This window comes from Microchirus variegatus (assembly GCF_963457635.1).
Source record: "Microchirus variegatus genome assembly, chromosome: 5".
In the NCBI taxonomy this organism is placed as follows: Eukaryota; Metazoa; Chordata; class Actinopteri; order Pleuronectiformes; family Soleidae; genus Microchirus; species Microchirus variegatus.
Genome location: NC_139806.1, coordinates 1,216,826 through 1,231,174, shown reverse-complemented (window position 1 = coordinate 1,231,174; position 14,349 = coordinate 1,216,826). Strand labels below are relative to the sequence as shown.

The 14,349-nt window shown below is 39.9% G+C and overlaps 1 protein-coding gene across 2 annotated transcripts in view; it reads right to left on the bottom strand.

Annotated features, from left to right (window-relative positions):
• Window positions 1–600: 600 nt before the first annotated feature.
• tubgcp3 (tubulin gamma complex component 3) overlaps window positions 601–14,349 on the bottom strand; it is a 73,418-nt gene continuing 59,669 nt past the window's right edge. For both annotated transcript variants that reach the window (XM_083890021.1, XM_083890022.1), the window contains exons 16-23: window positions 10,263–10,331; window positions 10,029–10,164; window positions 8,603–8,691; window positions 7,744–7,875; window positions 7,494–7,634; window positions 7,265–7,381; window positions 7,038–7,132; window positions 601–2,100 (exon numbers count right to left, since the gene is read on the bottom strand). In XM_083890021.1, coding sequence (XP_083746147.1) covers window positions 2,034–2,100; window positions 7,038–7,132; window positions 7,265–7,381; window positions 7,494–7,634; window positions 7,744–7,875; window positions 8,603–8,691; window positions 10,029–10,164; window positions 10,263–10,331 — 846 coding nt within the window. In that variant the 3' untranslated portion in view covers window positions 601–2,033. The remainder of the gene's footprint in view (window positions 2,101–7,037; window positions 7,133–7,264; window positions 7,382–7,493; window positions 7,635–7,743; window positions 7,876–8,602; window positions 8,692–10,028; window positions 10,165–10,262; window positions 10,332–14,349) is intronic.

Here is a 14,349-nt window from a genome sequence, read left to right as displayed (position 1 = left end):
TTGTTGTTGCGTCAAGCGGATGGACCCCGGTCCCGGGGGCAACCACTTGAAGAAGAGGTTAAGTGAAATTTGAGTATTGTAATAAAAATATATATATATTTATACTTAGTTCATATCCACTGTACGAATGTGTTTACTAATCTATTATATTTGACTCGTTGCCAGATTGTGGCAGGAAGTAAAAACAAAGAGGCTGTAGGTAAGAAGTCATACTTACCAACACACATAAAAAGATACATTTTTATTAAAGAAGCCAGACAGTCGGTTTCATATTCTATATATGATATGCTTTACAATGCAGGGGACCATAAATACACAGCACCGATTTATTCGACCAAAATTATGAACCAAAGCTTTTAAATAAAAATAGGTGGATTTTTGGGAGTATTTGCATCGACTCCATGGCTGATGTTGGAATAATCTGCTATGGATTTTGGGCTTTAGAAACATGTTCTATGATGTTGTGAGATGGACACATCGCCATTTATATGGAAACAATTGTACAACTCAATTATTAAAACGCTACGTAGCTTTTAAATCCTAACATTTTTGCCCATTTTTGCCCAGCAAATGGTCATGTCTCACCACAGGACAAACCTGTTTTGGAAAACGTAAAGTCATTAAATTCTTTATACATGGACACATTTAGACATATTTACATTGAAAGATATGATACTAAAATATTTTTTTTATTAATGTCATGACAGGAAGTGAGGTTGTTGTGGTTTTTGTTCTTCAACATAATCCATTCGTCATACAATCAATCAATCAAATCAAATCAAGAAAGACATTTAAGCACATATTGTAAACTATGAACAATGAATACACAGTTAACATTCATCTTACCGGTAACATTTTGTATGAGCCAGTTTTGTGTGTGATTGTGTATGAACACCCCGAAAACCCTGAATTTTGAGGAGAATGGAGAATAAATCAGTCTAAACTAATTTTAGTCTGATACATTGATGTGACAATACTGATCATGAATATTAATCATATTATGATGATGGAGAACGCTGCTCATCCATAATTTCAGTTCCTTATGTTCTTTTGGGGAATACATGTACTGAAAATTAATCCAATTAGTCTTTTATGTCTGCTACAAATAGAAAAATATCAATACCACATAAATATCAGTTGAACCCCATTGAGAAGATACTTTTTTGCATAAACTCTATGCACAAACATTATGTGTTTTGGGACTAGATTTGAATGCGAGAACGAGAAAGTTTCCCTTAGTAACACCATTGGTTTTTAAAGTCTGTTTTATAAAGTCATTGTTGCGGGGGACATTTTATAAGTACAGGAAATTAAACTGTAAACATGTTCAGTGATCATTCACGGTAGTGATTTGTCATCAACTCACTGGCAAACTGAGGAGCGACAAAGTCCCTGTGGGAGTTGTTGACCTCAGAGCAAACAGCCTCTCATTCCTCCCTGATGTAAACATCCCACAACAATATATCAATAATGCAAACTTCAAGGTTAAACAATGTTCTAATGAGAAACACTCGTTCCAATGAGAAAAAATGTCATTCAAATGAGAAACAACCTTGTTCTAATGAGAATTGGCTTTGATATTTTTCTCCTGTGGCAACACTACTCTTCCGTAGATAAGCCATCGAGCTGACATTTCACCTGTGTGAAGGCAGCTTTCTGTTTTTACCTCTGCACACTTTTCACTACTGAGTGTCAACGCAAATTAGAGTCAGCATTCACACTTGTTTTCCCTTTTCTTCTTTTCCTTACATTTTTCAGAATTTGCCCAGGATGCTAAGCAGACTGTTTATGCTGCTGTTTTGATTTACCAGATGTGATTCAGCCAACTTCCCTAGAGTTGTCAATTGTGATGTCATCACTTGGTGACCGCTGCCAGCGCTGTGATTCCAGAGCGTTAGTCACAACTCTGGTTTGCCCCTCCAAGACATGACATCATCTGGACATGAAGCGCTTTTAAGTCTGTTGAGTCTGATGTCACAGCCCACTGCTCCACTGATGGGAGCTGATGCCTATGAATGCTTTTGTCCTTTATGTTAGATGTTTGACAGTCGTCGTCCTCGGGTGGCACCTAGAGAAGCTCGCAGACGTGGTTCTCTGGCCCTGTGGAGAGGATCATAGTGTGAGAGCAACAACCTATTTTACTAAGAAATTTCACACTAGGGCTGGGCGATATGGAAAAAAATCTTGTCACAATATACTTTTGTTACTCAGGAAATTGAATATTGATCAAAACGTCACAATCTTGACCTTCAAAAGCAAATGTGGAATCGAAGACTAAACCACGCCCCCAGTGTGAGGGTCCTGCAGGCATGCCAGAAGAGAAAAAACACAGTGTTGTGGTTGTAGCCATTGTTGCACGATTACACGTCATGTCCTCCCACTAACCAACTTTTCATTGTATTTGTAACTTAGCTGTATTATTGCCTAGCACCTTGAAAGTCTGTCTGTCTCTGTGTCACTGAACAGAAGAGAGCAGCCATCCCAGGTGTGTGTGTGTCTGTCACGCTCACCGAGAGCGGGCGGGAGCAGCCATCAGGTGTGTTTTGATCTCTTTTCCTCTGCCACTGCCCTTGCCATTAGCGCTTCGACGTGGGTATATAAAACTGTGGTCGAGCCACTTTCAGTCGTCATCGCCATCATTGTTTTCCACTGGTTAAAAAAACATGTCTGATCTCCAGCTGACAAGATGTCAACGCTGCACATATGTGTGGCACATTTATCAGTATGCACATGAAAACAATTAACTATCACTACGTGTTTATACAGCATCTAATTTCACATAAAATATAGTCAATGCAGTGGTGGTCAGTGTTTTTGTTCTCCTCTCTTCCCAAACTTGGCTTAATACCGCGCAGATTATGAACTCCCCGCGACATTCACTTCACACCAGAGAACATTCTCTCTCTTTGAGCAGTTAACTAAAGAGATCAGCTCATCTGATGCATCTGTTATTCCCTTAGATGCAGCGCTAAAGCGTTTTCTACACAAAGGTCAACGCTAGGGACGTGAATCTTTGGGTGGCTCACGATTCGATTCCGATTCTTAGGGTCACGATTCGATTCAAAATCGATTCTCCATACAACCGATTCGATTCTTGATTCAAAAATTGATACAATGCATAGTGTGTTAAGGCAAATTATGGCATCAAAACAATACAGTTTGTATAAGATAATGTGATCACACATTATCACACACATAATGTGCCTAATTTTGTTTAATAATTCTTGCACACTTTCTGTAAATCGTATAAACTTTATTTCACTTCTCAAATATCACTGTGTTTGTCTCCTATATGATATATTTAAAAGTGCATTATGTAATAAATCTAAAGCAACTGGCCATAGAATCCTCCTAATATGTCACAGAGGACCAGGAATAATGTTCATATAACAAACTGAACTCACCAACAAAACTAGTAAAAAAAAAAACATTTGCATTAAAAAAAATATTTTCCGCACCAGAAAGTTTGTTTATGTTTTGAAATTATGTTTTGGTATGAGGCGCCTCCTACCGCCATCTACCAATCATTGAAGTCAGTAGAGCCTGAGCTGAAAAGCAACGTCGCGTTGCCAGTTACGTCTGAGCTACAATGGCGGAGGCAACAAAACCGAATAGATCTCGGTATAAATCGCAGAAATCTCAATATAGGAGCTGCATTCGAACGGTGGAGAGTGTTGAAAGCTGAGAGGAATTTGAAAACGGATGCTGGGACTGTTTGTCTGGCACGGAGCAACACCGCTGCAGCCGCCACGCTGCCCCCCGTGCTGCCCCAACACAATCCTGAGCGGGGAGAACAGTGGTGATGGTTGTACAGGACGCCGCTACGCGGTCCGGGCAGAGAAAGAGAGAGCGCAGCAGAGCGCAGACACTGCACGAACAGCTGTTTTCATTTGTTTACCGTATTGCTGACAATAAACAAACTGTTTACACAATTACACTATTTACCGTCTCTCCGTCCTTCCCAAACGAACTGTGTCTGGGCCCAGCCTACTGCAAGTGACCAGAACCAGGTTACGAACGTGCTTATGTCGCCAACTGATTACCTGATGATCACCGGCTGAGCCTCTCCTCCAGCAGCCGCTGCCACAACGGATTTCCAAAACTGAGGGAACAGTTTAGAAATCTGAGGGAACTGAGGGAGACTGAGCCAAATTCGAATCCTCTTTAGGTCTTTGCATGTCTATATACGACAGTTCTGTCAAATATCATGCATAACGTTATTCCCTAGTCAACAGCTTACGTTACCATAAATTATAATACATCTTGATCTTTACTGAGAGAACAGAATTGTGTGTCTTAGAGCCACTCATTTATGATAAAACGCTCGCCATAGTCACTCCTCGCTCGTCGCTGACGGAGGACACGCTGCTCTGGCAACCTCAACTCTGGAGGGGAGGAGGGGAGTGGGAGGCAGGTACGACTCGCCGCACTGTTTTGATTTTGAGTGTAGTAACTGTTTTTTGGCCACATTGTTACATAATGCACCTTTAACTGAAATTTCTTCCAAACAACAATGATTTATAAAGGAAAATCAAGAAAATTTACAGGGGTGCCCAAACTTTTGCATACCACTGTATGTTATGCAACTGTAGCAAAGCAGTGGACATATTCACATGCATCATAAGGACGTAGAAGTAATTATGAAAATAACTGTTAACGCAGGCAACTCCTCCGTCCTATTTTGGAGCAAAACTTCCACAAAATTAAACTCTGGCTTAAGCGATAACTAGTACTATAGGCGTGTTTGTAGCATCAGTCATATGACCTTATTTGGTGGTGGAAAACCCCAGATTTAAGCATTTGATTAGCATACTGGAACCATGTTAGGAAATGCCAAGCAGGTCCTATCTTGCTAGAAAGGTGTTGCCTTCCATGTATGATAATGTCAAGGAAAATGTTATTGGAGGTCTGAGGAGTGCAGATTTAGTGGCCTTAGCAACATATTGCTAGACCTTCTGAGCAACACAGAGCGAGATGACTCTCTATGACTTTTCTTCTTTTTACAAATAGTTTCTAATTAAATGATCGTTACATTAATAGAAATTATTTTGTAACCTGTGAGGGACAAACATAGCGGAAGTTTTACAGACACCCAACCCAACCACGGCATCACTATCGTTACTGACAATGCACGTAATATGGCAATGGCTGTGCACGAGGTGGGATTGAAGCCGCACATTAAGTGTTGTGCGCAAACTATAAATGCAACCCAACCCAGCCTCAGTGTTAGCGACGTCGCTCATTTACTCGGGCAGGTGAGACGTGTGGCTGTGATGGAACAGCACGTTCGACATGCTGGCTCGTTAACTCGAGCAGGAAGCTGCCGTAGCATAGCATATCCTCTGCTGTCTTGTATTTATTTTATTTTAACTTTTATAAATGTTAGTTTTAGTTTCAGGTTGTGGAAGAAGTTTATTAAAAGGTCATTCTTAAATCCTGCATGTAAGACTTATAATAAAACATTGCAAAATGCATGTGCAACTCCGTTAAATAAGTCTGTTGGTCCAGTCATATATTTTGTCATTGTAGTTTTTTCTTAAAATCTCGTCTCGTTCTCATAAACCCAATATTGTGTCTTGTCTTGTGAGCCGAGTGTATCGTCACACCCCTATTGCAAACACATCACTCATGATACATTAAAAAAAAAAATTAAGTGCATTATCATGACATAAAACCAATGATCCTAGACTAAACGAGACTAAGTCTAAAAATTGCAGATGTTGTTGAAACTATACAACCTGGTGCTCCCAACTGCATCATGTTTCTAGATCTGGTCAGCAACAAGTCAGGGCTTGTAATTACAGTTCGATGATTTGTTTTTTTTTATTGCTGATGTCAATTTAGGGATGAACAATATTGGTTGGCAAAGATTGGTTTTAAAATGTAATATCGGATATCACCTGCATCTATACTACTGCCTTTGTTTTGCTAGTCAGCTGAGATGTCTTTGTCCCGCAAATGTGTCTTACCTCAATGTAAAAACACAAAGAAAAGCCCTGATACTTTATCAAAAATTCCTAAAGATGAGGAAATGAAGTAGAGAATAACAGAAGGAGGAGCAGACTGGTTCTGCTGATAAAGTGGGAGAGAGGGTGGAAACAGCTGCTTAACTAGCTATGAAATGGCGAAAGTGTTATCGGAGAATTTACATTAATGTACAAACACTGACAAACAGCAACGTTCGCAGAGTCTGGTGTTTCCAATGGCTAAAGTAGCCCTGTCCCCAGTCTCAGAGTAGAGAATTATCTGATTTTTACTTGTGAGGTGACGAGGGGGATCATGGCGAACATGAAAGGAGGGAGTTTATGGAGCCATGCGGTTCAAAAACAAACCGGAGCGAAGCAGTGAATTTAGGGAAAAACATTTTTTTTTAAAAACTCTGAATTTCTTGCGTTTTCTCAGTTTCTAGTAAAATCAGCCTATTTTCTATTACTAAAGAATGAAAAAAGGTAGAAGCAAACTCAGAGATGGGTCAAAATGCTCGAAAACGGCTGGCAGTATGGCACTCTGCTCTGAAAATGGCTGGCAGTGAATGAGTTAACAATTCATTTTCTTTCACTTGGGTCACTTCCATGACTCAATGGACTATATGCAACTTCCTGGTTATCAGTGGACCAAACCCATCCAGTACGCAAATTGTACTTTTTCCTTACCTTTTTAGGAGGGAAAATTTTATTATTTTTAAATGTTGTTTTAAATTTATCATTGTAAAGATTTTGGAGAACTAAAACAGCGCAATCTTAAGGGAGTTATTTTGAAATATAACTTAATAGTAAAATTTAACTAATATACAGAACTTTTGTCTTGGACCAGCAGAAGGAAATTTTGGGATGATTCTCCTCAGTAGCTACTACTATTTAACCGAAATATTGCACATTTTAAATGGGATAGTATGTAAATGGATGGATGAAAACTGTTTTTCCAGGAACCCTGTCACTCAATAATAATCAATCAATCAATCAATTAATTAATTAATTAATTAAATAACAAAATAATAAGAGGATAATGACAAATTGGCACAATTTAACGAGACAGACCTGTAGTGCTCGTTGAAGTCGAGTCTGAAGCTAAGGAAACGCAGACTCTCATCTGTACTTGTCATCAGCAACACCAGAAACTGCTGGACAATGCTCTGAAAAAAGGACAGAGAGCAGAGGAAGGACAAAAACAGAAGATAGGACATTTCAAATGGAGAAGACTATTTATAATGACTGCTTGCACCAAATGATTAACAGCTAATCACAGAGCCAGCTCAAGCTAGTACCTGGTAGAAGTGGGTAAGAACACGGAACTGGGAGCGCAAATTTGGTATAGATTTCTGAAACTCCTGTATTCTCCTCTTCTCCTCTTCTTCCTGTTCAGCCGTCACTCCCCACTGACCCTAAATCAGCAAGCGAGGACCCCATTTGAGACATAATACGCTGATATCTTCTCAACACACTTTTTCTCCCTTTACTGTATTTCATTATCAATTCCTCTCCTCCACTTCTGACCTGCTCCTCCCTCTGCTGCTTCCTCTCTTCATACTGCAGTCTCAAGGTGAGCTCCTCCAGTGCAGAGCGGTACAAGGTGTCTTGGGCGTTCTGGAACTCAATGATCTGGTCAAATATAGCCCTCAGCTGGTTCAAGAGAGACTGAAAGAGGTGGCAGAAACATGATTGGAGGAATATTTTGTGTGTATAAAACAAGAGTGACAAAAACTACTACATAATATCACTGAATCCATATCATTATCATTGTTACCCTGGTGTTGTTGTCCAGCAGGCATCTCGAGATAATGGTGTCAAGGAAGACTTCGTGGGCGGCTATGATGTGGTCGAGGTCCTGAGCCTGCTGCACTTTGTTCCATAGTTCATCCCAGGAGCATTCCAGCACCTGCATGCAGACGCAAATGTATACCAATTAGCTTCCCCGGAAATCCAATAATCAAGAACATTTCCCATTTCCCATGAAATATAATGATAGGAAATGGGAAAAAAATTTATCATCACGAATGAACGAGGTCAGTGAATGTGTCAAGACTGTCAGTGATGCTAGATGCCTGTCAATCGTCTGCAGGTCTTGTGACAGCCAGGAAATTAAAGGGGAAAATGTGTGTGTTTCCAGCAGTTGTAGGACTTTGGATAACACAAACTAAACTGGGGAATCTGAATATCTCAGACCAACAGTTCCATCTGAAATTCACACCGTTCTTATTACTGCATTGAGTGAAACTATTCTGACCATCAGCTGTGGGCGACTTGAGTTTCACAGCAAATGCTAGTTTCCATAACAAATATAAGACCTGGAATTTTTTTATTATACCAATTAAACTCTCAAAGTTAACTTCCATTGCTTTACAAGTCACATTTTCCCACTCTGCCAGTGGCATTGTAAACCTTCCCCAGCAATCTCACTTTTTATTATGTAAGAAGTCATATTTTAGTCTGGACATAATACCTTCTAGAACTGAGTGAACCTCACTGACTTTACTGCTACTTCATAGTTCATGTAAAGCTGAATAAATCACAAGTAGCAAATCAGCACTTTGCCTCTTGCTTTTATTACTGCATTGAGCCAAATTTCTGGGCTGTGATGGAACCAGCACTGCTAATGGTCTGACCTCAAAGGTGATGTAGTACTGCATTTGGTGGATGAAATGGACCATCTCAGAGGCCAAGATGTGACACTGGTGTAGCACGCCAGACAACTCTAAAGACAAAAAGCACATTGGTGGGTAATGGGTTTATAACCTCTTTTTATAAGCAAAGAAAAATAGAAATAATTAGACATGACTATTAATAATATTCTGTAGATTTTTGTCTGTACTTTATTTAGGGCTGGGCAATATGGGAAAATATGTTATCGCAATATCTTTTTCATATCATTCATTCAATTCGATCGGTATATATCACAATATAATAGGGCTGTACCCTAATAGGAATGTACCATGTGATAACAGGGGTGAGCACTGCTGTTCCATAGGTAACAGCGTGTCTTCAGAGAACACACCCGTTATTTTCACTATTTTGAAATTCCAAAAGAAAAGAGAATGTCTATTGTTTGTGACAACGCGGCTAATATGGAAACACTGACAAAGTAACATTAATAATTAGCGATGCAGGGCAGCGTCAGGTGTGCCAGGCACACTTTACAGCTCTGTATTAATCTTGCCACTGCACTCAAATGAGCCAATTTGAACCAATAACCCTAACCAACAAATTATTATAACATGATATTAAAAATTTTTTCTCAAAATGGACTTGCCTTTTGTATTCAAGAGTAAAAGCTTTAAGTTAATAGTCTACTTGTGTCTCAGCTGCGTAGCTGAGCTCCTATGTTCAGTCTCGCTGCACCCCCCCCCACCTCAGTTGACCAAAAATGTATTTGTTTGATTACAGCCCTACAATATAAATTAAATCGATATTTCTGTAAGGCTGGGCGATATGGCTTATAATTATTATCTTTTAATTTTTATCTTGATATATGAGATATATGGGGATATAAAACTGCACTCAGGTTGTTTCTCTGGACTCATGAGATGCTTTCTTTTGAAATGTTTGTGCTTCTCAAAGGAGAGTGACAATTGACTGTAAATACATTCTAACATAAAATATCTACTTTTGATGAGCTACTGTAGTTATTAACTTTAATTTCAGATAATACCTGGTTCATAGCTTTGGCTTTTTAATGTTAAATGATAAAGGATATACAGTACGATAACATTGCTATGACAATATAATTTCTGATCAATATTATCACAAATATAGATTAATTTAACAAAAACCGTCACAAATAAACTAGATACATTTTGTTATACAATTTTTTACATGTTAAAAATTTGTATCATATGCTGATATAGATATAATATCAATACATTGTCCAGCCCTACTGCTGTAAACATTAAAACAGAATGGCTATCAGAGAAGCATGTGCTTTTACTGTTGAGGGTAAAACTAAGATTGATTAAATCTTATTGATTAAATTGTACTGACAAACTAAAACAGTAATTTTGAAGGGAGGGGAAGACAAACAAATAATGTATGTACCTGGCATGGTTTTGAGGAGCTTGGCATTACACATCTGTCCTTTCCAGATGTCAGTCAATGTGTACTCAATTCGCTTGGCCCTCCACAGGAAGTTAAACACACGCAGATAATGGCCCATACATTCCCTTGTGAACAACTGGGGTATGCGTACACACGCACAAACAGATACACAATACAGTTTTTCATAGATACAACACATCTCAATATATTGTGATGTGGAAATGAGTGAGTTACCGTAGCAATGGGTCCATCCACATGATAGTCCAGACTGAAAACATCCCAGCCTGTATCACCAGGAGACACCTGGTGTAAATCAAGTGGAATTAGTTATTGTAGCATACACACCAAAAAGTGATAGTGAATGTGACCTCTGTATTTAACCTATCCTTGTTACACACCAGTGATTTGCAAAAGTTTGGGCACCCCTGCAAATGTTCATGATTTTACTTTATAAATCATAGGTTGTTTGGATAAGAAATTTCAGTTAAATATATCATATAGGAGACAAACAGTGATATTTGAGAGGTGAAATAAAGTTTATATGATTTACAGAAAGTGTGCAAGAATTATTTAAACAAAATTAGGCACGTGCATACATTTAGGAACCTTTGTCATGTTGTTATTGATTACAATACCTTGAGCACTAATTATTGGAAATCAAAATTGGTTTGGTAACCTCAGAAACCCTAGACCTCCATACACGGGTGAATCCAATCATGAGAAAAAGATTTAATGAGGCCAATTGTAAGTGTTTCTCCTCTTTGCATCTTCTGTGAAGATTGGCAACATGGGAGCCTCAAAACAACTCTCAAATGACCTGAAACAATGATTGTTCAACATCATGGTTTAGGGGAAGGATACAGAAAGCCATCTCAGAGAGTTAAGTTCTCAGTTTCAACTGTGACGAATATTGTGAGGAATTGGAGAACCACAGGCACAGTTCTAGTTAACAACTTCTTCCCTGACCCTCTTTTTGGAGTCCCTGCTCTCTCGCCTAAAAAAATATTGCATTTTAAAGCAAATATCACCTTTAAAATATGTAGTAGGAGCTTAAAACTACAAACTAATTACAAAGGTTTTAGTAAAGAGCTGTCTAGGCATTCTCTCTTTTGGCACAGTTTGGCACCATCTGTGCCATTTGAGATTTAGGTACCAAATTATTAAAAACCCATTTAATTTTATTTGTATGTCACTACAGGTCTAAAAAGAACTTGTTCTGAGAAAAAACTAAAAAACTATGATAACTCTTTAATAATTACCTTGGTCAATTAGGGTGATTGACAGTTCGTTTTAAACCTCTAAACCGGTAGAATCTGACCCCAGTCTCCAAATGCGTGTGAATCACGTCATTCGCGAGTCAAAAGAACATAAATGCATATGATGCATTTGTGCGGACATTCGCCTTTCTCTAATCAGAACGATCTAATGTCGCTTTGTAATGATCAATCAGACCGGAATTTGTTCCCAAAGCATGCTGGAAACTGTAGTTCTTCATTAGAAGTGGTTTTGTTCAGGTGGAAATAGATAGACAGCAAAGGTAAGACAACATTTCTGCTTGTATTTCTTAAAAGTCAGTTGTTTTGCTCTTATTTTGGGGCTGGATCCGTGAATCTTGGTTGTAGAGTGATAAAAATGGTACCGCTGGAATCTGTGGATTCTCCACTGTCCCATGGACTCATGGTTTTTTTTGCAGAAGGTCTGTGTTTGTTAAAATTAGATATGGTTTTATGACGCTTTTGTCGCTGCCCCCTGTACCGGAGGCAACCGTGAAGGTTAAGGCCCAAAGTTGCAGAACAAGAAAAATCTCAGATAAGCAGAGGTGAAGGATGGAGAGAACAGTCACAGTCAACCCACAGACCAGCTCCAAAGACCTGCAACATCATCTTGCTGCAGATGGTGTCACTGTGCATCGTTCAACTATTCAACGCACTTTACACAAGGAGATGCTGTATGGAAGAGTAATGCACAAAAAGCCTTTTCTCTGCACCCGCCACAAACAGAGTCGCTTGAGATATGCTCAAGCACATTTGGGTGTTATACATGGCAGAAAAAGAACACAGCATTCCAAGAAAAACACTTGCTACCTACAGTAAAATTTGGTGGCAGTTCCATCATGCTGTGGGGCTGTGTGGCCAGTGCAAGGACTGGGAATCTTGTTAAAGTTGGGGTCGCACGGATTCCACTCAATATCAGCATATTCTGGAGAACAATGTCCAGGAATCAGCGACAAAGTTGAAGTTGTGCCAGGGCTGGATCTTTCAACGAAACAAAAACCCTTTACACTGCTCAAAATTTACTAAGGCATTCATGCAGAGGAACAATTACACCATTCTGGATTTTCTGAAATTTGTGGTGTGATTTAAAGCGGACTGTCCATGCTTGGAAACTATCCAACCTGACTGAACTGGAGATGTTTTGTAAAAAAGAATGATCCACAATACCTTCTGCCAGAATCCAGACTCTAATTGGAAGTTATAGGAAGCGTTTAGAGCCTGAAATTTCTGCAAAAGGAGGATGCACAAAAAGTTTCTTTTGTGATGCCTAAACTTATGCACATGCCTAATTTTGTTTAAAGGTCCCCTATTGTGCAAAATCAACTTTTTAATCTTTTAGTACTTATATTTGGGACTCAGGGGGCCATACCAGTCCCCAAAATGTGAAAAAACAAGACTCAGTCATGTTTTAGTGGTTCCACTTTGTGTAAGTATAGGCGATAAAACATGCGATGTTTACACCTCCCGACCAAATGACGACAGTGCGTACATTTCACCGTGAATGTTGGCACCCCGCCAGGCCGAGTACTTCACAGCTCCACCGTAGCTCCCCCTTGTCCCTGTGAAATACGAGAGTGCAGGCGAGGTAGGAAGAGCGGAGCAAAGTGTTTTACACAAACTTCCAGCCTCAGAAGATTTTTGTGTCCAGTGGATATATTTTATTTATGAAAAAAATGTTCACAAGCTTCACAAGCCCTATGTTGTTGATTGTGTATGTAAATTCCTATGCTGGAGGGACACCTTGAACGCACCAGTTACGTGCCTGCGGTTAGCGAGTGACATGTTTGGATCGGTGATATGAGGAGCATGCGTTTGAAAGCACTGCAGAAAGATGTAGATGTTGTCCTACATTTCTTCTCAACCAAAGTCTGCCTTACTGTCGTGTTCCACGTTCTCTCCTCGTGTTGTTGATCCACACACCAGTTGGAGCCGCAGTTACACTGGTGCGTTCAGGGTCTTTTTCTTGCATGGGAATTTACATACACGCCGTGTGGCGCATTAATCGTTTTTCTTATGATCGCGAGAAGCCAAAATTGTGGTCACTCTATGCATTACGGTGAAACGCAGTAACAACAGGTAAACGGACATTACTATGGGGTATATGGAGCGGGGGTTGTGACGACACTGCATGACAATAGGTGATAAGTGGCGACAGTTAGATCGACACTCCCCTGGAAGCAGTGGATGTGTATTTACCTGGGTCCCATTCACATGTAAATGAGCAGGCACAAAACTGAGCGTTCTGAAAAAGGCTGTTTTGGCAGAGTTATTGAACTGCTATTGTGCTTCATCCTTATGATATTTTGACTAAAGCATGACACAGACATGTTCATTAGGGCACCAGGACCTAGTTTAACTTGGGTTAATAGGGTATAATATGGGACCTTTAAATAATTCTTGCACACTTTCTGTAAATCATATAAACGTTATTTCACTTTTCCACACTCCGGCAGGTCGCCTCGGCTGGTGCCTAGCAGCTGTCTTACAACCGGTGCGGACCAGTGTTTAATTTAAACAAAGCAAAGCCCTGCGGTGAGTGTTGACACGATGTGATTTTTGCCCAGTGCTCTGAATGAGTGAGAAATTTAATTGCCCAGTGAGGCGAGGAGGCGAGCCCCAAGGGGGCTTTCGGTTCTGGTGTCAAGCACCCGGCGCAACCCACCCGGGGGACAGTGGCAGGTCCCCGGTGGGTTGCAACAGGCACTCGGACACACTTCCCCAAACAAGTGAATACAGCATGCCTGTTATTTGTTTCCAGTCTAGCTAGATCTGGTGTGGTGTTGTAGTTTTTGTAACGTTACTAGTTGTTGTAATAGCATGTGAAAAAAACTACCAAGTTTGCTCAGACAAAAAGAGCGTTCATCTCGCGACAATAAAATTGATGCTGTTAAAATGGGTTTGCGTTAATGCATTTTGACAGGAAATAGTCACACTTCGCACATGCACAAACTAATCTAGTATTGGGTACAAATCGGGTAATGACAGGCAGCAGGTATCTGTGCCCGGGGAGGAATGGAGGATTGGGTGCCTTGATCATGGGCAGACCG